General features: G+C 32.0%; 2 protein-coding genes across 2 annotated transcripts; both read right to left on the reverse strand.

Moving 5' to 3' along the window:
- Positions 1-852: 852 nt before the first annotated feature.
- Positions 853-18,829, reverse strand: LOC133183653 (uncharacterized). Its single transcript, XM_061318586.1, has 3 exons — positions 18,301-18,829; positions 3,118-3,304; positions 853-2,272 (listed from the first exon to the last, which is right to left on the reverse strand). Exons 1-3 carry the CDS (start codon positions 18,800-18,802, stop codon positions 2,119-2,121), a joined length of 843 nt encoding a protein of 280 aa, XP_061174570.1. The 5' UTR covers positions 18,803-18,829; the 3' UTR covers positions 853-2,118.
- Positions 18,830-22,427: 3,598 nt separating this feature from the next.
- Positions 22,428-23,988, reverse strand: LOC133183654 (uncharacterized). The gene is made up of 3 exons (XM_061318587.1): positions 23,466-23,988; positions 23,102-23,288; positions 22,428-22,675 (listed from the first exon to the last, which is right to left on the reverse strand). Exons 1-3 carry the CDS (start codon positions 23,971-23,973, stop codon positions 22,522-22,524), a joined length of 849 nt encoding a protein of 282 aa, XP_061174571.1. The 5' UTR covers positions 23,974-23,988; the 3' UTR covers positions 22,428-22,521.
- Between the last annotated feature and the right edge of the window lie 400 nt (positions 23,989-24,388).

Consider the following 24,388-nt stretch of genomic DNA (forward strand, 5'->3'; position numbering starts at 1 on the left):
AGTTTCATTTTTAAGAAATTTAGATACGTGATAAAAACCCTTTAAGTTCATAAACCCTCTGCTCACTCATATTACATGTTTGTTGTTTTTTTTTTGACTCATGATTTTCCAAAGGAAATTGTAAGTAAAATACACACAATTATAGCGGGGCAAAATTGGACGAATAAGACACTTCAACTTAACAAATTTATAAAGGAATAATAGACATTTATGTCATTAAGAGTTATCTCTTTTATCAGAGTATCGATGAACCTTAAATACGTCTATTTGGATAGTTATTTCCAACATTCAGCTAGTTTAAAACGGGCGGGTTAAATAGAAACTTCCGCCACTATGCTTCATCAGATATTCCTGAAAATGAATAGAGTATGTTGAATTAAATATTGAATACAATTCATTTTGTATTCAATATTTGATTAAAATTACAATTAATTAATTAATTACAATTAAAATTGTTTTTACACATATGAATGATTAATTATTTTTTAAGTTCTATATGAAGTGCAAAGGTTAATTAATTTTCAAAAATATTTCTCATATTTTCACGTATGTAAAAACTGCGTGATAAGGCCACTATTTGTATTTTTTCCTAGTACATGTATTTTACTCAACAGAAGTTGTTGAAACTAAATAGTCTACAATGTACATTTTATGTCAGTACAGAACATTCATTTCACTTATAAGTTTACTTTCTACAGCTTGAATATCTCTGACGTTTTGTCAGCATATACTTTTTTGAGAAAGTTTCGAAACTACCACCCCCCTTCCCCGGATAAAAATCCTTGATCTGCGCATGGAATTTTGCTTCTGGATATATTGTATATGTTTAGAGAAATTTAAAAAAAACACAAATATTTTTTTTTTGTTTAATTTCATAGTTTGTAAGTTATTGTACAGAACATTGCAAGGAATATTGTAAGGCTAAGCTATTGTAAGGCTAAGCACCGCCCCTAAAAGTTATAGTACGTTCGAATTCTGCCAAAGGTTTCACTCTGATTTAAAAAGTATTGATAACATCAAAAAAAGTACCACATCATGACACAATCTAAATTTCGATGTTCTGTTGATACGTTGGATCATTTTATTACAGTATTATAAGACACATACCCATGATAACCTTTGAAATTGTTTTGTTCATCTTTGATCAAACAAAAACAGAGAGAGAGATATGTTAACGAGAGCGGCAATCCTAAAACTCCTTATGATACCTGTTTTCCTTAAGGAATGTTCGTATTTGATTATACATTTATGGTAAGCCTTTGCAAGGACTGGTGCAATGATTTCTCCTTCATCTGGAATTGGATACATTTTGTAGTTTTCCAAATTTTGTTTTAAATCATTTGGATCACCGGTATTTTTTCAAAGTACTAAACATGCAAACTTGAAAAAAAATATATCTTGGGCTCCCTGGAAAACAATCTATTACGTTCTTCACAGTGAGTTACATATAACTCTTGTCTTACCCGCGAAAAACGTCCTTCTGAACTGTCCCGATCTTTGATAAGAGTGAAAATGTAGTACAAAGAAAAAATGGCATTTACAAACAACATATGTGGGTTGTCCAAAAGTACTGCACTGCGGCGATAGACGAGACCTAACGCTGTGTTTATCTTAGTATTTTAAAAAAAAATATTGCTTTAATGAATGAAATTTTAAGGCAAAGGGGATATATATATATATATATATGAATTTTATTGACAACTTTCGATTTTTAATTAAAGGAGTTGTGAAGTTACTTTTGGATCATCCCTCGTATTAAAAACACAAACCTTTATTTGCTGATTTACATATCTGATAAATATGAGGCAAAAACAGCAATGTTTAGAAATTTATAAATGTATCTGACTTTTAGAGATATTCAAAGATGATTAAAATAAATAGAAATTTACTTAATTCAAACTTTTCTTTGACAGTCTATAATGTTTAATATAACAATATTGCATACTTGACAAATAAGAGAAGCCTTTCTTCTTTTAAAAAGAATACCCGGCAACTTTTTTTTTATCATGTACATGTCTAATTAAATCCAACAGCGAAACCCAATAAAAAATGTAACACAGGTCTCGTAGGCGGAGTCCCGAAGAATTTCAATCAGTTTTTCTTCTGATATAAAGTTAATTAATATCTACAGCAGCAAAAATTCGGACCGCAATACTGTCCCGAGCAAGCACCGGGAGTGTAGCGGTACGTGAGCCTATTAAATTTTCCCGCAACACCTGGTTTAATCTTCTTATCACCATCATAAAAGTGGAAAGACATAAAACATGTTGCCCTGTCAAAAAATATATACATGTAAAGTAACAGTGAGCAGAAATGTTTCAGCAATAAAGCAATATTCTTGGAAAAATCCACTATGTGAGTAAGTAAGTTAAATAAAGATTAATTTTATGTATGCTAATGTTTAACGAGCTCAATTTAGCTAGAGATTTTTTTTTTTTTAAATTATGTGTCTAAACTTTTGCAAATTGACACAAAACTTCACAGACTGTCTGGAAACTTTTGTTTTAGAAGGAAACATCTGCGCATTAATAAGGAACGATTACTTTAAAGCGCAAATGTACACATTACTATTTAAAATTCAATACTTTGAAATCAATTTTCTCAAATATAGATATTCTTTTTAGCATTTAGATCATACAAAAATTATTTCAAAGATAATCTTTCCTTGAGAATTTTATTTTTTTTTTCATGCTGTCATGTTGAATTTACCGGGAGGCAGTAAATATAAAATTTACATGACAACTCGTAAATTTTATATTTACTTCCATCCGGTAAATTCAAAATTTACAACATGACAAAGCCAATATTTTTGTTTTAATGGGCCAAAAACGTGCCCATATTTCAGTTATTTAGAAGTAACCTAGAAAAGCCTTCATCATTTGATTTGACAAATCAAATTGCTGATAAAAGATAGCATAGCAAATTGAGATAGGAATGTTAACCTGAAATATCCTCAAAAACAAACTATTTTGACTTCCAATTTCATAACAACTATATTTATATTTGTGCAATCCTTTGTCAGCTACTCAAATACTCAGAGAATTCGTGCTGAAGCCTTGGCACTGATCAGTTGGGTTCATGAATTAAGTATGCCTGATGGGTAAGAATATACTCAACTCTTTCGAACCCTCATTCACTCTAGCTTTCATCTGGGGCGTGGCTGATTTACAAACTGTATCGCAGGAAGGAGCCTCATTCGAACACGTTCTCCTCACAGCTGCTACGTGCCCTGGGGTCTTGCTATGTCCTGCGCATGCTGCTTGTACAAGAAGGTCAGGATAACCAGATAACTGGTATCTGATATCTGAAAGGATACCATCTGTGTATAATTGTGTTTCTAATATTTTGTTCAAATAAAGCATATCAAAAAATAATTTTCTATGATGAAAGGCATTCAAACACGCTTTATATTTAAATAATATCCCCTCCAAGACTGCATTTTAATGATTTCCTTTATTTACTTATCTGCGAGACAGTAGAATTAGTAGCGCTATACATGTACATTAGTGATATTTCCATGTATAAGTCTCTCTCATTTTTATTTCACATCTTTCTAGTTGACAAAGGAATCGTTTTCATCAGAGAAAATTTTAAGTTGTCACGCCAACTTAAATATTTCCAAAGTTTATACATCTATTCAACTGCAGGATTGGCAAAACGATCGTCCGTCTCCAGCTTCAAATAAAGTAGAGTGTTCCAAGGAACCCAAATATCCACTGCTATAGCATCATTAATTACTTACATAATGCTTAAATCAAACTATAATCCTAGAATGCAAATAAAAGAATTGAACACATTTAAGTTCAATGTGTTCATTTCATTTATTTGCATTCTAGGATCATATAGTTTATGCAAAGAAAAACATTCACGGATATTAAGATTGCGGAAGAATAGTAGCGAAATGTAGCTCTCTGCTTGAGAAAATTCGGACAGACAAAGCAGAGTGCTACAGATCCAAGTATTGTAAAAACCTTCGATTTACGCCGCCGCTTTTTGTCGGTCGCTTCGGGCATTACTTCTTGTATTTTATGCTTTCCCCTGCTTTAAAATAGTATCCGATAATTAACCATATATTTTACTCCTATTCTTGAAACCTTATTTACCTTTCAACGGTCCCAAACAGCCCTTAATGGTTTGGAATGTCGGTTTAAAAAAATTCCCATCCCGACGTCCATGTTGGGGGTCGTGCGAAAAAAAAAGTCTTTCAAAAACATATACTTGCCAAGAAAATGTAGATAAAAAAATCAGGAGGTTCAAATATCGTGTATATTGTACAAAGAATACAATATGTATGTAAAAAAGAAATGAGATAAATAAATGTGGCTAGGAAGTGACTAGCACGTGGAGAGATGGTAAACAGAATAGTTATCTTGCGTTTCATTTTTCACCACTGAATAATATATGTAAAAATGTATTTCAATCTCTCTTGCATTCATTCAAACGTCAATAAGTATTCTTCATTGCATTATTTTCTGCACTTATGTATTAAAATTTCTTTTTGGACAAACATGTTTGCATGTGAAATGGGACTATATTTTTTGGCGTCAGAGTACATGTAGCAAATGGGGTACCAATATAGCTTAATCTGAATGAGTTGAATTGCATTGTGGGTTACTACGGATACTACAGGAATTTTACACTTATTAAAAAAACAAGGCGATCGAAAAGGCGCATAGGACATTTTTTCCGTGCATTTGCATGCTTTTCCGTGCTGTCCATTTTTATTCTATTATTTCCATGCTCACGATTACAAACACTTCATTTGTAACACGTTTAATAAACGTGGAATTCTAGGTTTATCAAAGTCTTACTGTAACTAAGGCGATTTTCGTCTGCATTCCTTTGTTGTACTATCGGTGAATACAATTGTCAGTGGGTTCCCTGACCAAAACAGATGATCACGGGTATTGTAATATGAAAAAAAAAAACTTTGTTGTCCATTTAACTGTTCAAATGCCTTTAAGGGATGCTGCTCGTTTTCCTTAACCTTGAAGCGCTAGTGTTCTGAACGTAGCACAGAGTACATTTTTTATATGCATTTTCTAGTTAACAATGGAGCAACAAATTACAAACGCCCGTGGCATTTTTCATAGTATCTATTCTTTGTTTTTTTTTCATATAAACATTTTTTTAATTTGGTTTTTCTTTCTTTTTTTTCAATCCATTTGATATCGATCATACAATGAAGCGCATTGAAGTGGTAAAATTCTCCGTTTGAATGGAACGTTTTGAGCTTTCTTTAGAACGTTGATTGTCATATAATGACACGCCTATTTCTTTAGAAAGTAAAAACAACGCTCAAATGGTTCATTTGAATACCTGCGATAAATATAATAGCCAATCAAATTGACAGTCTATACATAAACACCAAGTAAACACGTGTTCGACCGATACATGTGTTGTGGTAACTCCAATAAACAGGATAAATTCATAATTATGTACAATCATGTTCGTTGCAATACGCGTTATATACAAAATCGGGGTCTCTAACTCTCTCTTCTAACTTTATAAAATCTCCTTTTCAGTGTAATTCGTGTTACTAGTCGCAGAGAGTGGGGTTACCTAAAGCATTACGACGAATATTTCTTTCTCATTTCTAAAGAAATAGGCGTGTCATTCTGTAGCAGGGTTCTCCATGGGCCGTCTAACGTGGCGACTCCGCCACGGTTAAATTCCCTAGCGCCATAGTTCTGCAAAAGTCAAAATTTTAGCGCCACTGCAAGATCATTGTATTCAATGAGATAAATATAAAAAATTATATATCAAATGAACATCCAAATTATGTACCGATTTTCAGTTTCTGATGCTTAACCGTTAATTTACTCTAATATTAAGGTCCATTGTTCAGCTTGCGCAATCAATTATCTTCCAGATCTCGATGGACACATGAATGAAAAGAGACAAGCCATTTTTTCACACTTCACGATAATTACAAATGAAATTTTTAATATCAATTAATTCATGTTTTACTAGTTCTACTGATAACCACGTTCTTAAGGAGGCTGGGGTGTCTACAAATTAACCACAAATTAACCACCAGATTTAACTTAATTTTTTAGATATGATATCTTAAGCTGTCAACTATCATTTGGCAAAGAAAAATTTCAAAAATTTTAGTTTTAAAATTTGATCATTTTCTATATCTTCATATGGAGCTCTTCTTCTAAAGGAGATCAATATAGTCTAAAAATGGCCACAACCCCCCAGCCTCTTTAAATTGCATTGGCACTTCGAGTCAAACATCGTACAATGTACGTGTATCGTAATCATGTATTTTTGTAATGTTGAAAAATTAACAAGACAAGTAGATCCACTAACATATAATTTTGTAATCTGCTTAAGTGTTACTACAGTCTTCAGACCAATAATTGTTAATATATAGATGTTAGCGTGATTGTATGACCTACATGTACCAGAATTTTCTCTGTCCTTTAGTAAACTCTGTTAAGTGTTTACATGTAATTTACCTTTTGTAAACAAAATATTTAAAAAAAAAAAAAAAAAAAAGGGTTAAATGCTTAAAAAGTGTTATTACTGGTACTATTATTTTCATATTCTATATAGTAATATTTGTTTATTTATCAGTACATATGTGTTAGGGGGTCTTTTCACGGTATGCATATATTTTGGAAACATCCTAATTTTTGTTTTACACTATGCTTAATTGTTTTTAGTATTAAATTTATTTATCAATTTGCCAAATAATTAATGCCATTTGTATATTAAACTATTGATTCATTGAGGCTGTGTGTTTTCAATTTATCTCGGGATCCTTCGCGAATTCGGTCGCAAAATGACCTGAAATATAAGCATATGGCGTAACTTTTGCGCCACAGTTAAATTCAAAATAATGGAGAACCCTGCTGTAGCATTAATTGACGTGCGATAAGAAACACATAAACGTTCCACTCAAACGAAAAATTTTACCACTTCAACAATGCGCTTCATTGTAGATTGAGTTGAACCACGTGTTCGAAGTGAAATGTAAACATATAGGTGTCAAGTTAACGTTGCTATTCATGCAATGATTGGTCAATTGTTGGTGGTAAGATCCTCTGTGTGCATTAATAACAAAAACCATATAAGATAAACAAAGGTTTGTCATATACATTTTTTTCTACCAGTGCATCGGGCGATTTTGAAAAAAAGTAACACTGCTAAGGCTACCGTTATTTACTCTGACTTTAGCACATGGTCATTTATGAATGTCTCTCTAACGTCTTATATGTAGTATACAGGCCTGTTACTTGTTAGCATTGCTTAAACATTTACAGAAAGCAGAAATCAATGATCGTTTTGTCTACGTTGTTCAAAGGGACATAATTTGAGTTATCGAACTTTGAAACAAAACTTACATTATGCAAATTTCCAAATAAACATTCAATCACAAGGACAAATTGTATATAAAAGCTGTCTTTGGAGGGTGGATGGTGGGGAATATTCCTAATACATTGACAAGTTAAATAATTGTACTTGTTCAAATTCAAGTATAATTGCACCATACTGCACTCTGCTGCAATACAATGCGATACATAATGTGATGCCTGCCAAATTCTCCAATCAAAATTAACTCAGTCATTTTTTTTTCTTAATTGAATTTAAAAACTGATTGAATACATACACTTTTTTCATTTTATGTTTTGAAAAAAAGGTTTCAAAAACAGACTAGAGAGCATTTCTTTTAGTCTCATATTCTTAAATATTTGTTTTCTTTGCTATGAATCAAAATTAACAATCAGTAATTAAGTCGAAGGACTTTCGCAAAGTTACGCGTTGCTGTTTTCTTTTAATCGAATGACTAGTTTGGTTATGTGCAAAAGATCCAAAAGAAATGAACACTCCTTTTTTTGTTTGCAAGAGAATTTATGCTGTTTACCATAATAAGAATTTAACTGCATTTTGTTGCACTGCACTACAATGCAATGTCAATCAATAAAATGAAGTCCAGTTTTTGTTTTACATTATGGTATTGAAAATAAGGTGTAAATTAACATATTTTCTATTATATTTTTATTTTTGAAAAAGTTTTGAAAAACAGATTGAATGGAATAATTTCATTCACAGAGAGCATTTCTTTTAGTCTCATATTCTTAAATATTTGTTTTCTTTGATATGAATCAAAATTAACAATCAGTAATTAAGCCGAAGGACTTTCGCAAAGTTACGCGTTGCTGTTTTTTTTTTTTTTTTATCGAATGACTAGTTTGGTTATGCGCAAAAGATCCAAAAGAAATGAACACTCCTTTTTTTGTTTGCAAGAGAATTTATGCTGTTTACCATAATAAGGATTTAACTGCATTTTGTTGCACTGCACTACAATGCAATGTCAATCAATAAAATGAAGTCCAGTTTTTGTTTTACATTATGGTATTGAAAATAAGGTGTAAATTAACATATTTTCTATTATATTTTTATATTTGAAAAAGTTTTGAAAAACAGATTGAATGGAATAATTTCATTCACAGAGAGCATTTCTTTTAGTCTCATATTCTTAAATATTTGTTTCTTTGATATGAATCAAAATTAACAATCAGTAATTAAGCCGAAGGACTTTCGCAAAGTTACGCGTTGCTGTTTTTTTTTATCGAATGACTAGTTTGGTTATGCACAAAAGATCCAAAAGAAATGAACACTCCTTTTTTTGTTTGCAAGAGAATTTATGCTGTGTACCATAATAAGAATTTAACTGCATTTTATTGCACTGCGTACAATGTAATGTCAATCAATAAAATGAAGTCCAGTTTTTGTTTTACATTATGGTATTGAAAATAAGGTGTAAATTAACATATTTTCTAATATATTTTTATTCTAAAAAGGTTTTGAAAAACAGACTGAATGGAATATTTTCATTCACATTTTCTTATATTATTGTTCTCTTTCATATGAATCTAAATTAATAATGCAGTAATATGTCGAAGGATTTTTCGACAATTTTTTTCATTACTGTTTATTATTTTATGCAACGCCTAATTTGGGTATATGAAAGATTGAAAAAGAGAGAAATCTCGTGTTTGACTGATGAGTGTAAATTTTGAGAGTGATGCAAATAAGCACGAGGAAGGATAAACAGAAATTATTCTGATAACAGTACTTAGAGCTAAGGTCTCATCGAAGAACAGTTACTTTTGCTGATTTTTTTTATTGAAAGACTGATATGGATATATGTGAAACATCCCGAGGAAAATTGGAGTGTCGAGTGAAGTTCTTTAATTGCAAGCTAATTAATTTTGCTTTTAAATAAAAATATAACTGTCCTACAACACATTGCATTGTAATGTTTGATGTACTGTTTAAATAAAAGATACTTGGTCAATTTTTATTATTAGCAAAACAGTGAAAAAAAAATTTTCCTGTTTGACTGATGAGTGAATATTTTTGAGACTCAAACAAAGCGCCGATGACTTTGTAGAACAATCAAAGATGCTTTTCAATTCTGCTTAGCATTACTTGTTTAGTGAGATAAGCTCACACTACGTGCTTTACACGAGACATTACCGTTATTTACTCTGACTTTAGCACATGGTCATTTGTGAATTTCTCTCTAACGTCTTATATGTAGTATACAGGCCTGTTACTCGTTAGCATTGCTTAAACATTTACATAATATAAAGCAGAAATCAATGATCGTTTTGTCTACGTTGGTCAAAGGGACATAATTTGAGTTATCGAACTTTGAAACAAAACTTACATTATGCAAATTTCCAAATAAACATTCAATCACAAGGACAAATTGTATATAAAAGCTGTCTTTGGAGGGTGGATGGTGGGGAATATTCCTAATACATTGACAAGTTAAATAATTGTACTTGTTTAAATTCAAGTATAATTGCACCATACTGCACTCTGCTGCAATACAATGCGATACATAATGTGATGCCTGCCAAATTCTCCAATCAAAATTAACTCAGTCATTTTTTTTTTCTTAATTGAATTTAAAAACTGATTGAATACATACACTTTTTTCATTTTATGTTTTGAAAAAAAGGTTTCAAAAACAGACTAGAGAGCATTTCTTTTAGTCTCATATTCTAAAATATTTGTTTTCTTTGCTATGAATCAAAATTAACAATCAGTAATTAAGTCGAAGGACTTTCGCAAAGTTACGCGTTGCTGTTTTCTTTTAATCGAATGACTAGTTTGGTTATGTGCAAAAGATCCAAAAGAAATGAACACTCCTTTTTTTGTTTGCAAGAGAATTTATGCTGTTTACCATAATAAGAATTTAACTGCATTTTGTTGCACTGCACTACAATGCAATGTCAATCAATAAAATGAAGTCCAGTTTTTGTTTTACATTATGGTATTGAAAATAAGGTGTAAATTAACATATTTTCTATTATATTTTTATTTTTGAAAAAGTTTTGAAAAACAGATTGAATGGAATAATTTCATTCACAGAGAGCATTTCTTTTAGTCTCATATTCTTAAATATTTGTTTTCTTTGATATGAATCAAAATTAACAATCAGTAATTAAGCCGAAGGACTTTCGCAAAGTTACGCGTTGCTGTTTTTTTTTTTTTTTATCGAATGACTAGTTTGGTTATGCGCAAAAGATCCAAAAGAAATGAACACTCCTTTTTTTGTTTGCAAGAGAATTTATGCTGTTTACCATCACAAGAATTTAACTGCATTTTGTTGCACTGCACTACAATGCAATGTCAATCAATAAAATGAAGTCCAGTTTTTGTTTTACATTATGGTATTGAAAATAAGGTGTAAATTAACATATTTTCTATTATATTTTTATATTTGAAAAAGTTTTGAAAAACAGATTGAATGGAATAATTTCATTCACAGAGAGCATTTCTTTTAGTCTCATATTCTTAAATATTTGTTTTCTTTGATAAGAATCAAAATTAACAATCAGTAATTAAGCCGAAGGACTTTCGCAAAGTTACGCATTGCTGTTTTTTTTTTTTATCGAATGACTAGTTTGGTTATGCGCAAAAGATCCAAAAGAAATGAACACTCCTTTTTTTGTTTGCAAGAGAATTTATGCTGTGTACCATAATAAGAATTTAACTGCATTTTATTGCACTGCGTACAATGTAATGTCAATCAATAAAATGAAGTCCAGTTTTTGTTTTACATTATGGTATTGAAAATAAGGTGTAAATTAACATATTTTCTAATATATTTTTATTCTAAAAAGGTTTTGAAAAACAGACTGAATGGAATATTTTCATTCACATTTTCTTATATTATTGTTCTCTTTCATATGAATCTAAATTAATAATGCAGTAATATGTTGAAGGATTTTTCGACAATTTTTTTCATTACTGTTTATTATTTTATGCAACGCCTAATTTGGGTATATGAAAGATTGAAAAAGAGAGAAATCTCGTGTTTGACTGATGAGTGTAAATTTTGAGAGTGATGCAAATAAGCACGAGGAAGGATAAACAGAAATTATTCTGATAACAGTACTTAGAGCTAAGGTCTCATCGAAGAACAGTTACTTTTGCTAATTTTTTTTATTGAAAGACTGATATGGATATATGTGAAACATCCCGAGGAAAATTGGAGTGTCGAGTGAAGTTCTTTAATTGCAAGCTAATTAATTTTGCTTTTAAATAAAAATATAACTGTCCTACAACACATTGCATTGTAATGTTTGATGTACTGTTTAAATAAAAGATACTTGGTCAATTTTTATTATTAGCAAAACAGTGAAAAAAAAATTTTCCTGTTTGACTGATGAGTGAATATTTTTGAGACTCAAACAAAGCGCCGATGACTTTGTAGAACAATCAAAGACGCTTTTCAATTCTGCTTAGCATTACTTGTTTAGTGAGATAAGCTCACACTACGTGCTTTACACGAGACATTACCGTTATTTACTCTGACTTTAGCACATGGTCATTTGTGAATTTCTCTCTAACGTCTTATATGTAGTATACAGGCCTGTTACTCGTTAGCATTGCTTAAACATTTACATAATATAAAGCAGAAATCAATGATCGTTTTGTCTACGTTGGTCAAAGGGACATAATTTGAGTTATCGAACTTTGAAACAAAACTTACATTATGCAAATTTCCAAATAAACATTCAATCACAAGGACAAATTGTATATAAAAGCTGTCTTTGGAGGGTGGATGGTGGGGAATATTCCTAATACATTGACAAGTTAAATAATTGTACTTGTTCAAATTCAAGTATAATTGCACCATACTGCACTCTGCTGCAATACAATGCGATACATAATGTGATGCCTGCCAAATTCTCCAATCAAAATTGACTCAGTCAATTTTTTTTTTCTTAATTGAATTTAAAAACTGATTGAATACACACACTTTTTTTCATTTGTTGTTTTGAAAAAAAGGTTTCAAAAACAGACTAGAGAGCATTTCTTTTAGTCTCATATTCTTAAATATTTGTTTTCTTTGCTATGAATCAAAATTAACAATCAGTAATTAAGTCAAAGGACTTTCGCAAAGTTACGCGTTGCTGTTTTTTTTAATCGAATGACTAATTTGGTTATGCGCAAAAGATTGTATTGAAAATAAGGTGTAAATTAACATATTTTCTAACATATTTTTATTTTAAAAAGGTTTTGAAAAACAGACTGGTTGGAATATTTTCATTCACATTTTCTTATATTATTGTTCTCTTTCGTATGAATCTAAATTAACAATGCAGTAATATGTCGAAGGATTTTTCGACAATTTTTTTGCATTGCTGTTTATTATTTTATGCAGCGCCTAGTTTGGGTATATGAAAGATTGAAAAAGAGAGAAATCTCGTGTTTGACTGATGAGTGTAAATTTTGAGAGTGATGCAAATAAGCACGAGGAAGGATAAACAGAAATTATTCTAATAACAGTACTAAGTGCTAAGGTCTCATCGAAGAAAAGTTACTTTTGCTGATTTTTTTTATTGAAAGACTGATATGGATATATGTGAAACATCCCGAGGAAAATTGGAGTGTCGAGTGAAGTTCTTTAATTGCAAGCTAATTAATTTTGCTTTTAAATAAAAATATAACTGTCCTACAATACTTTGCATTGTAATGTTTGATGTACTGTTTAAATAAAAGATACTTGGTCAATTTTTATTATTATTAGCAAAACAGTGAAAGAAAAAAAACTTTCCTGTTTGACTGATGAGTGAATATTTTAAGACTCAAACAAAGCGCCGATGACTTTGTAGAAGAATCAAAGACGCTTTTCAATACTTCTTAGCATTACTTGTTTAGTAAGATAAGCTCACACTAAGTCCTTTTCACGCGACATTACCCGCAAAGCTCCAACTTTCGCCGTAAATTCTCACAAAAGGGAAGATTAATTAAGTCGATTGTGATTTTTTAAATCCCACTCATTTCTGTTTAAAATCTTAAAAATCTTGCAGAAAATTCTGGAAACACATTTTTATAGGACATGTTTTTAAAAGAAACAGATTATGTAAGCAATTTCCTATTTACTGCCAATTTTATTTATGAAACCGGTTCTACCCTATAACCTTAGAATGGGTCAACCTACACCACGTGTCTTAAATTTGTTAAAATCACAATAACATTAGAAGGGGTGAATAATACCCTAAGCGAGCGACAAAAGAGCGGCGGCGTAAATCGAAGGTTTTTACAATGCTTGGATCCGTAGCTCTCTGCTTTGTCTGGCCGAATTTTCTCAAGCAGAGAGCTACAGTTCTGCAGCTAGGAAGAATAGTACGCGTGTATATCATAAAATGTGGCAAACAACATGAACAAATAGAAATATGTTTCCTTGGCCCTCAATTAATTTGAAATAAAATCATTTAAAACAGTTATGTATTCATATTTACATTTCCAATGTCTTTGTCCGAGATAAAATTACAAATTGTAAAAATACTTTATTTCTACATAAATCTACTGGTTCATCGATAGGCGGGGTTAAAAAAAATCACGTGCGGGGCGGGACAAATAGAGACAGAAGCGGGGCTATTACACGGGAATTTGCAGTATCAGGAGCATGTAAATATAAGGAATAACTGTCAGATTTTTTGGATTCATGACGATGATCAATCGATTGGCTTGCGTGATAATTTTATGCATAATGCAAATTATCACGCAAGCCACTCGATTGATCACATCATGAATCCAAAAAATTAGACAGTTATTCCTTAAATATATCCTAATTTAGAATTTGTAAGAACGCAACTCCAATTAGGTATACCGATCCCGATTTATTTTCATAAAACTTAACGGTCGGGAATGCATTTATTCTTAGTTGTTTGGAATACGTATAGCATTCGGTTGGAAAAGGAATTGTCATGAGATCATAAACATGTAATATATGTTCTAAGCCCTACCACTCAAAAGACATAAGAAAAATTAACAGCTAACAGTATTCTTAAGTTGATCAAAGGTTTAAGTCAAAATGAATTGTTTTAACGTTTGTATTTTTAAAAAAAAAAGTCTTCTGACAAGCAATGTACATGTTAATTAACACAAAACTTCTCAAAGTCTAGGAATACCGGTATGCTGTTTAGGCCATCTTCAAAAAATTGTTTGGTTGCCCTCTCCCGACCGACTGACTAAAAACGGCCCGACTCAAAACTTTGTTTGACTTTAAGGAAACAATTATTTTTTTTTTATTTACATTAATAATTATTTCAACTTCACATTTGCAAGTGTTTTTGAATTCAAAAAAAATTGTCCCTAACTACCTACCCAATTTTTTTTATTCTCAGTCGGGAGAGGGCAAGCAAACATATTTTTAAAGATGGTCTTATCGACACTTTACAGTAGTCTTTACAGACCAAACTTGCTTGTTTTGAATTTTTTGTCGGATGGCAGAAAATTCAATACAAGCGAGTTTATTGGTCTGTAAAGACCACTGTAAAGGGTTAGTAGGTGGATAAAATATACAGGTTGGTTAAAAAAAATATGCCTATAATTAGGGAGTGAAAGATAATTGATTGACCAATGCTGGAAAGTGGAGAAATTCTACCCAACAGTGCGCAGAAAATCTTGCGCCGTAAATTGCACCATATTTGCATTACGGGATCTGTAGCGTTATGGTCAAAGACTAAAATATGTAACCGTAACGCTAAAGTTCTGCAGCTAAGGTTCCACATGCATACTATTTTGTGAGTACCGGTATGGGAATCGAGTAGTTTTCAAAGAGAAAAAAATACATTTGAAACTAAAAACAAGAAACACTGCTTTCGCAAGCAGAAGCATTTGTATGTCCCCTCGACTCTAGCGATGTAATATTGGATTTGAAAGCAGAAAGCAAACACTCTCTTTAAAGTTTTGCAAAAAAATCAAATTTTTAGAGATAAATGACCCAGTTTTAGTCACATGGCAACGGTAGCTATTTTGGATTTTTAAAAAACCAGAAAATTTGAAAGACAGCTACACATCAATATTATGTACACGTAGTTTGAAATACAGAAAAAAAATCCATCTTAAATAAAATTCCTTTTTGTTTCCAAGGATACAGTTAATTATTCATACATGCGATTACATTGTAATCCCCCTCCCCGAAACCAGTTTTACCAAATGAAAAGAAAAAGATTTTCACGCTTCAAGAATTGGTTGGATAGTCACGGGAAAAATATTTTCAATGGAATTACAGTCATTCTACAAAAACATGACCAATTAAGATTTTTTTATGTCGCTTGCAAATTTACCGTTGTAATATCTTAATTATAAATTTAAAGGTCGATTTCAATTCTAAGACTTAAAATACACACATGGTTTTGTAAATATTCACCGATATATATGCAGTTAAAGTTTTAATATGAACATAATGTAATGTTGAAAAACGTATTCCACTGCAAATCTTAATGTCGCTTCATTTATACACAAATTTCAAGATGAAATTTTCAGCCGTAAAATCGTTCCGAATAGAGTGCAATGAATGTCAAAAAATGTCTTTTATCCTATATAAAAAGAAATCAAACCACTTCTCGCAAAGAAATGCATAGATCTCCTTTCATGCGAATTTATAAGCATGTCGCTTAAAATCGATTAACTTCCGTAACGATTTTGTTTTAAATTTCAGGCATAGAATGCAGATTTCAAAAAGAACTGAAACTTATCTGAAAGTGACCACGGAACCTTATATCATCGATTCTAGTTGCAAGTCAGCTTTTTTACACGATTACATTTTCGACATAACAAAATGAATTAGACAAAAACAGTTGTCTCTCTTAAAAATTTAACTTCCGTAACGGTAATTCAGGAAAGTTTTTGCATTTAAGGTATAAAATTTTTGATTATTTTGGGAGCAAAATGCTTCATACTTTCGTTTAATGTCCTAAAACAAACTTTGATTTTAACTATTGAAGAGAATTTTAACTTTTATTACTGGGAATTAACTTCCGTAACGATTAACTTCCGTAACGATATTTTTCCCGAAAATTTAATTTAAATTCGGATTCATGCGAGACTTCATGAATCATACTTGAGCGTTCTTTACTGAACATCAGAAACGAAAAGTTGGTCAAATTCAGCTTTATTTAAAAATTAATAAGGCTTAATCAAGCATTAACTTCCGTAACATTACCTTAAAATCAATGGTATCTTGAAATTGTTGTAAGAAGTTAACGATACCAGATTTGTGGACAATTCTTTGTTTTCAAGTTCATTGATAGGTCCTTTAGAGAATCATGATGTTGATTTTGCTATTTGAAACAATTATTTTTTTCATGTTTTTTACTCTGAATTGGTCTATTTATTGTAGAATGACTGATTGGTCGCCATTTTGAAGAAGGGACACATTTAATAATGTGCCCACCCTCCAACATAAGTACAGCCATGATATTTTATTGGAGGGAGAATTGGCTGGGGGAAATCCCAATCTATATCTATTACACAGAGTAGGATTTTCCCCCCGAAAAATTGACTCTGGTTTGGGATTTTCGTAGGGGAAATCCTACTCTAGAGTCATTTTCCGTGGGGGAAATCCTACTCTAGAGCATATTTTTCGGGGGGAAATCCTACTCTAGAGTCAGTTTTCCGGGGGAAAAGATTTTAGAGGGGAAAGCCTGCTCTACAAGACCGATAAATGGAATCCGGATGTTTCATATAAAAAAATATGTTTGTTTATGTGGGAGATTTTCGTTTAATTCGAATATATTGTTTTTGGTCTTGGAATTTCTCTCTGGTCCCTGGATAAATTGATCGGCAACTCCGGGATCGTTGTGCGCTTTTTGCCTGTGAGAGGTTTTTAGACACAGGGGAACAATTCTTACAATCCCCTGGTCTTGACCAGATTGACCCAAGTTAGTTGGGTTATTAATGGTCCTTTATTTCTCAAAATGACACTCCAGTTTGAATCTACTCTTCCTAGGATATGTTCCCTTCCTGTCCATAGCGCATCACAGGTTATGGGGAGTGGCCCTAGCTATTACCCAACCTGTATAAATGCAACCAGAAAGAGACAAAATCCAGCAGACCACCGGCTGGATATGTCTCACTAGGCTACATTTATACCCCCGTACATGCCCCCTGCATATTTGAGTATTTCTTCAAAATTTGCACTAATGACTTTTAATTTTGCTCTGAATTTAAGTTAATATTATCCGACCTTAAATCCTCTTTTTATCTTAAATTGCTCTTTAAAATTCTTGTTGAACTTTTTGCATAATCTTGACTTTTTATTTCCTGTAGGTAATTTATGCAGATGCATGACCTCTGCTCCCTTGCATCAACCTCTTTGATTGGTTACACCCTTATTCTTGACCAAACCAGCATCTTATAAACAAGTTCTTAATCTACAAACAAATAGCAAACTTCATGGAGCTAATTATCAGCGGTGAAAAGTTCATCCTGCACTCCTGCCCAGCATCTGTTTTCTTCTATTTTTATCCTGCGCGATCGGCTAAATCTTAATACCTTTGCTACTTTACCCCCGAGATTCATAAATTCCACAATTTTCTATTTTTATGCACTTTTTGTTATGATAGATGCATAAAAAAATCACGAAAAGGGAATATTTTAGGAAAAAGTAGTCAAAATGCAACTCTTTGAAGTACACAAACTAGAGAATATTTTGCTGTAACTATACTTCTTCAAGTTAACCCTAAGGAATGCATGGTAGAATTAAATTTCTTCTTTGCCATTGTTGAAAATTTTTATCTTCTAGTAACCATCGCATAAAAGATATTTTGTTGTATTATACTAAATAAAATAAAACATCTTTTGCGTCATCTGTTGATAATGCTGTTTTTTTAATGGTCTACTGTCTATGAAATTTTTTAAAACAGATGACGCAAAATAGACACTACAGACCTCTATTCATACGATAAAGTCATTGTGTGTTTACATAATAAACTGTTAAAAAACAAAATAATAAAAATTGAATAAATTTACCTGTTATATTGTTGATAACATCTTGGGTTGATAAAGAACTTATTTTGGATAATTCCTCAATTTTTTTCTCCATATCATCTATACTTCTATCTCTTGCAATTACAATTTTCTCAGTTTTGTCTTTTTCATTCAACAAATCAGTGACTTCATTGGTCAAGTTTACATTCAAGTTTTTCAGGGAAATTGTTTCGTTCCTTAATTCTTCAATTTCGAACGTCAGATCTTTGAATTCTCTCTCCCTTGCCTGGTTCTCTTTTTCGAGTTTTCTATGATCCTTCTGGAGAGTCTGTAGATCTTTCATCATTGACATCCGTATTAACGTCGCTTGATTTAGTAATTGTCGTAAAATGTCGGAATTTCTCGGTGGAAGGTGTACATTATCAGTGGTCAGAGATTGGTTTAGTATCACAGCAGCGGTGCACGACTGGATAAATATATTCAGAACGACCACAAGTACTGCCATTGTATAGCTACTATTAATGTACTGATCAAGTAATCCCATATAATTCGTTATATTTTGTGTTTACTAATAAATTGTGCAATGCGTATAATGATAAATATTCATCCTATTTATATGATGCACCAACGTGGGTTTCTCACAAGGAATGCAGTGCTTGTCGTTTATCTGCGTCAATTACTGCATAATTAGCGCAGCAGGTGTACTATAGTCTGTCCCAAGGTATATCGACGTCATTGCTAAGTGCATTACCTCTCAAAACGTATTTAAAAAACAAGATGTGTTTGTGAAACACTGATGCCCCCGTATGGCAACTTATAGCAAAAGTTAAACTTTCTCAAATGCAAATCAAATGTGTTGGTACCCTAAGTAAGGTTTTGTCTCTAGGAATATACCTGTGAAATATGAAAGCCCTAGCAACAAACATTGAATAGATATGGAAAAGGTTAAAGTTTTTTCAAAAGTATGTCAAACATCAAGGTCAAGGTCAAATGGTCAAAATTAATGGTGCCCAAGGAAAGGCCTTCTCCCAAGAAATACACAGGTGAAAAATAAAAGCCGAAGCACCAATCGTTCAAAAGTTATGACCAAGGTTAAAATTTTCCAAAAGTAGGTCAAACTCCAAGGTCAAAGGGTCAAAGTTGTTGGTTTCCAAAGGAAAGCTTTGTCATAAGAATTACATATGTAAAGTATGAAAGCCCTAGCACCAACCATTCAAAAGTTATGGCCAAGGTTAAAGTTTTCCAAAAGTAGGTCAAACTCCAAGGTCAAGGTCAAAAGGGTCAAAGTTGTTAGTATCCAAAGGAAGGCCTTGTCATAAGAATTACATATGTGAAGTATGAAAGCCCTAGCACCAACCGTTCAAAAGTTATGGCTAAGGTTAAAGTTTTCCAAAAGTAGGTCAAACTCCAAGGTCAAGGTCAAATGGTCAAAGTTGTTGGTATCCAAAGGAAGGTCTTGTCACAAGGATTACACATGTGAAGTATGAAAACCCTAGCACTAATTGTTCAAAAGGTATGACCAAGGTTAAAATTTTTCAAAATTAAAGTAGGTCAAACTCCAAGGTCAAGGTCAAAAGGTCAAAGTTGTTGGTATTAAAGAAAGGTATTGTCACAATGAGTACACATATGAAGTATGAAAGACCTAGCACAAATTGTTCAAAAGTTATGGCCAAGATTAGAGTTTTTTCAACAGTAGGTCAAACTCCAAGGTCAAGGTCAAAGAGTCAAAGATGTTGGTACCCAAAGGAAGGACTTGTCACAAGAAATACACGTGTGAAGTTTGAAAGCCTAAGCTTCAACTGTTCAAAAGTTATGGCCAAGGTTAAAGTCTCATTAAATTTTGCAAAAGTGGGTCAAACTCTAAGGTCAAGGTCAAAAGGTCAAATATGATGGTACCCAAAGAAAGGTCTTGTCACAAGGAATACACATATGAAATATGAAAGCCATAGCTCCAACCAATCAAAGATTATGGGCAAGGTTAAAGTTTTTGCAAACAGACAGACATACGGACGGACAGGGCAAAAACTATATGCCCCCGAATCTTCGATTACGGGGGCATAACAACTGGAAATTTGCTTTCTATCAATTCATTTTAACCTATGATAAAAAAAATAATGTGAATGAAATATGAAGATAGCGAACAGTAATCAAACTCAAACTATTTATAACAATACAAATCGGGAGCAGAGCAAACAACGATCTCTGAAAAACATCAGAGGTGGGATCAGGTGCCATGGAAGAGTGAGCAGCTGTATTTTCTTTTTATTCACAGCTTGGAAGAGGTGCATCATTTAAATTAAGATGTTTGATATACAAATCATGATGCAAAAGATTTGAATGTTTTCATTATATTAGTTCTTAAATTTTAATGTCAAAATATGCAGACGAGAAATACCAACAGAAGCATCCTGATTCAGATGCTTAAGGCAATTCATTTTCATAAAAATAGCCCTGTACTTTCCTATGTATCATGTCCTACATTTACCCTGGTGACAGTTAATTTGAGATCAAATATCTGTAACAAGAGTTCGTTATATTGTATATTTACATCAACCCATTAAATTCAAAATTATTATGATATTGTAATTTAAAATTAATGATAGGGAAATCTTGTGTTATATTTTCTGGAGATTTCCTTCTAGTAAAAGAATCAGAAAATGCAAGAAATGCAATTGGTTCTAAAGCAAAACTCCAGGGAGCAAAAGAGAAAGAGGGACAGGTATACAGACTCAACTTAGGGGACTATAAAACTATATAGATATCTATAGGTCTGTTTGTATTTTTTTTTTGGCTGTACCAAACATTTTTGCACTTGCAATAAACAATAAGCAATTTTTTGTGAATGAAAGTCTATTTTTTTCTTTCATTTTTTCGTATCATCTTTATAAATTTCGTTCCTGTCGCACTTGCATGTGCATTGCAAGTAATTCTCCATGGATCAAAAAGTATAAGGGCGGGAAACCAACAAGAACTTAACATTAAAGAGTTTTGGACAATATACTGTCAAACCATCTTTAGTCATCATTATTGTACTATTTCTTATGTTTTTGATTGTCAAGTCATTGAACACAACTATGTATATAACTGTTATTGTATGATTTGAGTTATATTGTTGTTTAGCTACATTGTTCTTTCTGTCATTTATGTCCTCAATAAATGACGATTCTAATTCCTACTGAATGTGTTATGTTAAGATAATATAAAGTCACATAACGTGCCAAACAGAGCATCACCCTATCAGTTATCCATAAAGATTTTTGAGCATTTGAAAGTATTTCATTTATCTTTATGTACACAACTTAATTTTTCAAGTTTTTTATAGAACTAAACTATGAGTACGTAAACGCCAATGATAAAATCCTGAAATAATTGGTCAAGCGACAATAACTATGACCTTCATACAAGAAAATTACCAGAAAAATTGATCTTTTTTTTAAAATCTTGTCAGTTTATTTACTTTTGTTTAAAAAAATTATTTACATATTACAAGAACAATATACTCAAAATAAATGACATAATTTAGTAAGGCTGATCACCTGACATTAGAGGAAAGATTTCTGAAGGGATGTTAACGTCAAATTGCTAAATTTAACTTTAAATGGTACATTTATATAAATACAAAATACTGACTTAAAATAGTGTTTAAGAATTAGGTACCAATAAAAATGTATGAATACATGGCTGCAAAAATCAAGAAGAAAATTCAATGTACAGATGAAATATTTGTAATTCATTTCTATTTTATTTGTAAAAATCAAACATTTCACTTATCAATGAGCATTGCAGCTGTACTCCCTATCACCCCCTTTCATTAAAACTTCTCTGGTGAATAAATGAAAACAGAATAATGGACTTTTTAATCTATTGGTTTGAATTTCCAAGTATATATGATTTTGATGGATTATGACTACTTTTTCACTTTGAATAAAATTGTCTTTGTACATGAACTGCTGTAGAACACGTTACTGTCTTGACATTGTCCTGAAGTGTTAATAAATTTTGCTGCAGCTCTTGATACATTTCTCCTCCATAAGGTATATATTGTATAAGTATCTATTTAATCACTTTGCCTATTTAAATGAGAACAACATATTCTTTACATAATAATATACATGTAATCCCTGTACAAGCTGACCATTTATACAGGGTGCTTACAAAACTCGTTCATATCAATCGTATATTATTTTATTTTCCTACAAAAAATTTACATTGATAATTCCGAAGTCCAAATGCATATACATGTAATCAGAAAATCTATTGTTTTTACAGAGTACAGCAGCAGAAATTCGGACCACAGAACTGTTTCGAGCAGCCATTGGAGTCGTAGCGATACATTATCCTATTAACCTTCAAGGGAACACCAGGCACAAGGTTCTGATCCGATCCGTAGAAATGAAAAGACTGGACACATGTTGCTCTGTTAAAAAGGGGGAAATGCTTTTATATTGATATGCATCATTTCAATCGACTTAACGGTCATATATATACATGTAGGTTAGTGAATAAATTCCATAATTAAAGATATCCGCGAAATATACAAATAATGGTATTAAGTTTTTTATTCTTGTATGCTAATTTTACGATAAGTCTCATAAATATTGTGCAATATAAACATCACACTCTCCATACAGTTGTTTTACACGAGATTACATGGAGATATCTAAACATGTTCATTGTAAAATTAAGGGGGGGGGGATATCATTAAAGAGGGCATCATATGATGAAATTAAAATCACGTTCATTTAGAATAAAAATATTTTTCATATTCTTCGTGGAAATGGAATTCAAAAAGAAAGAAAAAAAACCCTTCTAAATTACACCTTATGCTTTAGAATGACTTAACTGTTTTCTGCCCTGGTTTCCCATCTTTGCTTTCATCTGTGAGGTAGCATCTCTACAGACCACGTCACAGGAAGAAGCTTCATTCGAACACGTTCTTCTGATGGCTGAAACAAATCCTCCTAGATAACTTGCTGCACAGGCGGCCTGAACCACAATATCCGGATAGGCAGAAATCTCATTCTGCACCCCTGACATTACCGAAAGAATTAAAAATTCAAATAAATTCTGCGTTTGAAAGAGGTTAAAAAGCCAAATGCAAAAAATTCGTTTTTAAATATTTAAAATATCTCTGAAGTTTATTTCCCCATAAAATTATACTTTCCATTATAACATATTTCCAAAACCAAAACGAGATGAAGTTGTACCTGCAATTTGGGACAACAAATTCTCTACATTTATCGTGGCAACTCCCCGGGTCAGATTCGAGTTTTTCTGGGTCAAAACAGCCATCTTTTTGGTCAGTTCCTCGATCTTATCCTCTAGATTTTTTATTTTGTTGTCTCTTGCCTGGTCTAACTTCTCTTCTTCTTGTTCATCTCTCAATAACGCAATAAATTTATTGGTCAAGTTTGTGTCCATTTGCTTCAGAGACTCTGTTTCGCTGGTGAGTCCGTCGACTTCCAACTTCAAATCATTTATGTTCTTTTCTCTTGCTTGGCTCTCGCCCTCGGCTCTTCTTTGGTATTTGAGGAGAGACTGCACGTCTTTTGTAAGAGACATTCGTATCAATGTCTCTTGATTTAGTAGCTGTCGCAGTATATCAGATTTTTTTTGTGGGGAAGCTTGATACTCGGTTGTGGAAGATGCTGCCAATTGCGGTGCTCCAGCACAAGTTTTTACTAAAATAATCAGAAGAAACAGATACGGCGACATGACTTCAAAATACAAAGACTACTTTACTCAATGTTTCCAATATAGGAAAGTGAAACAAAGCACAATTTCAACCAGTTTTGTAAACGTGATGACCTTCATAACGGAAGTTTCTGCTCACAAGAAAAAGTCAAACGTCTGCTCACAAGAAAAGGTCAAAAGAACAGTATTTAGCTTACCTGACCGATTAAATTTTCTTATGTTCTTCATTGCAATATACTATACTGATATATCGTTTTACTTACTCACTTCACAAAAGAATCTTAAGAACATTTGAAGTTCCATAAATTAAATTTTTTTAAACCCATGTAATATAATATCACATTATTTGTATTATTTTTACATGTGTTTATTCATGTTCCTATTTATGTTATCAATGGTTTTTACATTTCAAGGATGTTATGAAATTAAAAGCAGA

Source organism: Saccostrea echinata, unplaced genomic scaffold, assembly GCF_033153115.1.
Source record: "Saccostrea echinata isolate AGI-Se365-2 ecotype Australia unplaced genomic scaffold, CSIRO_AGI_Sech_v1 ptg000009l, whole genome shotgun sequence".
NCBI lineage: Eukaryota > Metazoa > Mollusca > Bivalvia > Ostreida > Ostreidae > Saccostrea > Saccostrea echinata.

Coding starts and splice junctions, on each gene's coding strand:
- LOC133183653 (XM_061318586.1), bottom strand. CDS start 18,802: ATGGGATTACTTGATCAGTACATTAATAGTAGCTATACAATGGCAGTA. Junction 3,305..18,300: donor TGTTATCAACAATATAACAG/GTAAATTTATTC, acceptor GTATCCTTTCAG/ATATCAGATACCAGTTATCT. Junction 2,273..3,117: donor GTGAATGAGGGTTCGAAAGA/GTTGAGTATATT, acceptor ATTTTTTGACAG/GGCAACATGTTTTATGTCTT.
- LOC133183654 (XM_061318587.1), bottom strand. CDS start 23,973: ATGTCGCCGTATCTGTTTCTTCTGATTATTTTAGTAAAAACTTGTGCT. Junction 23,289..23,465: donor TTTGTTGTCCCAAATTGCAG/GTACAACTTCAT, acceptor CGGTAATGTCAG/GGGTGCAGAATGAGATTTCT. Junction 22,676..23,101: donor GGAAACCAGGGCAGAAAACA/GTTAAGTCATTC, acceptor CCTTTTTAACAG/AGCAACATGTGTCCAGTCTT.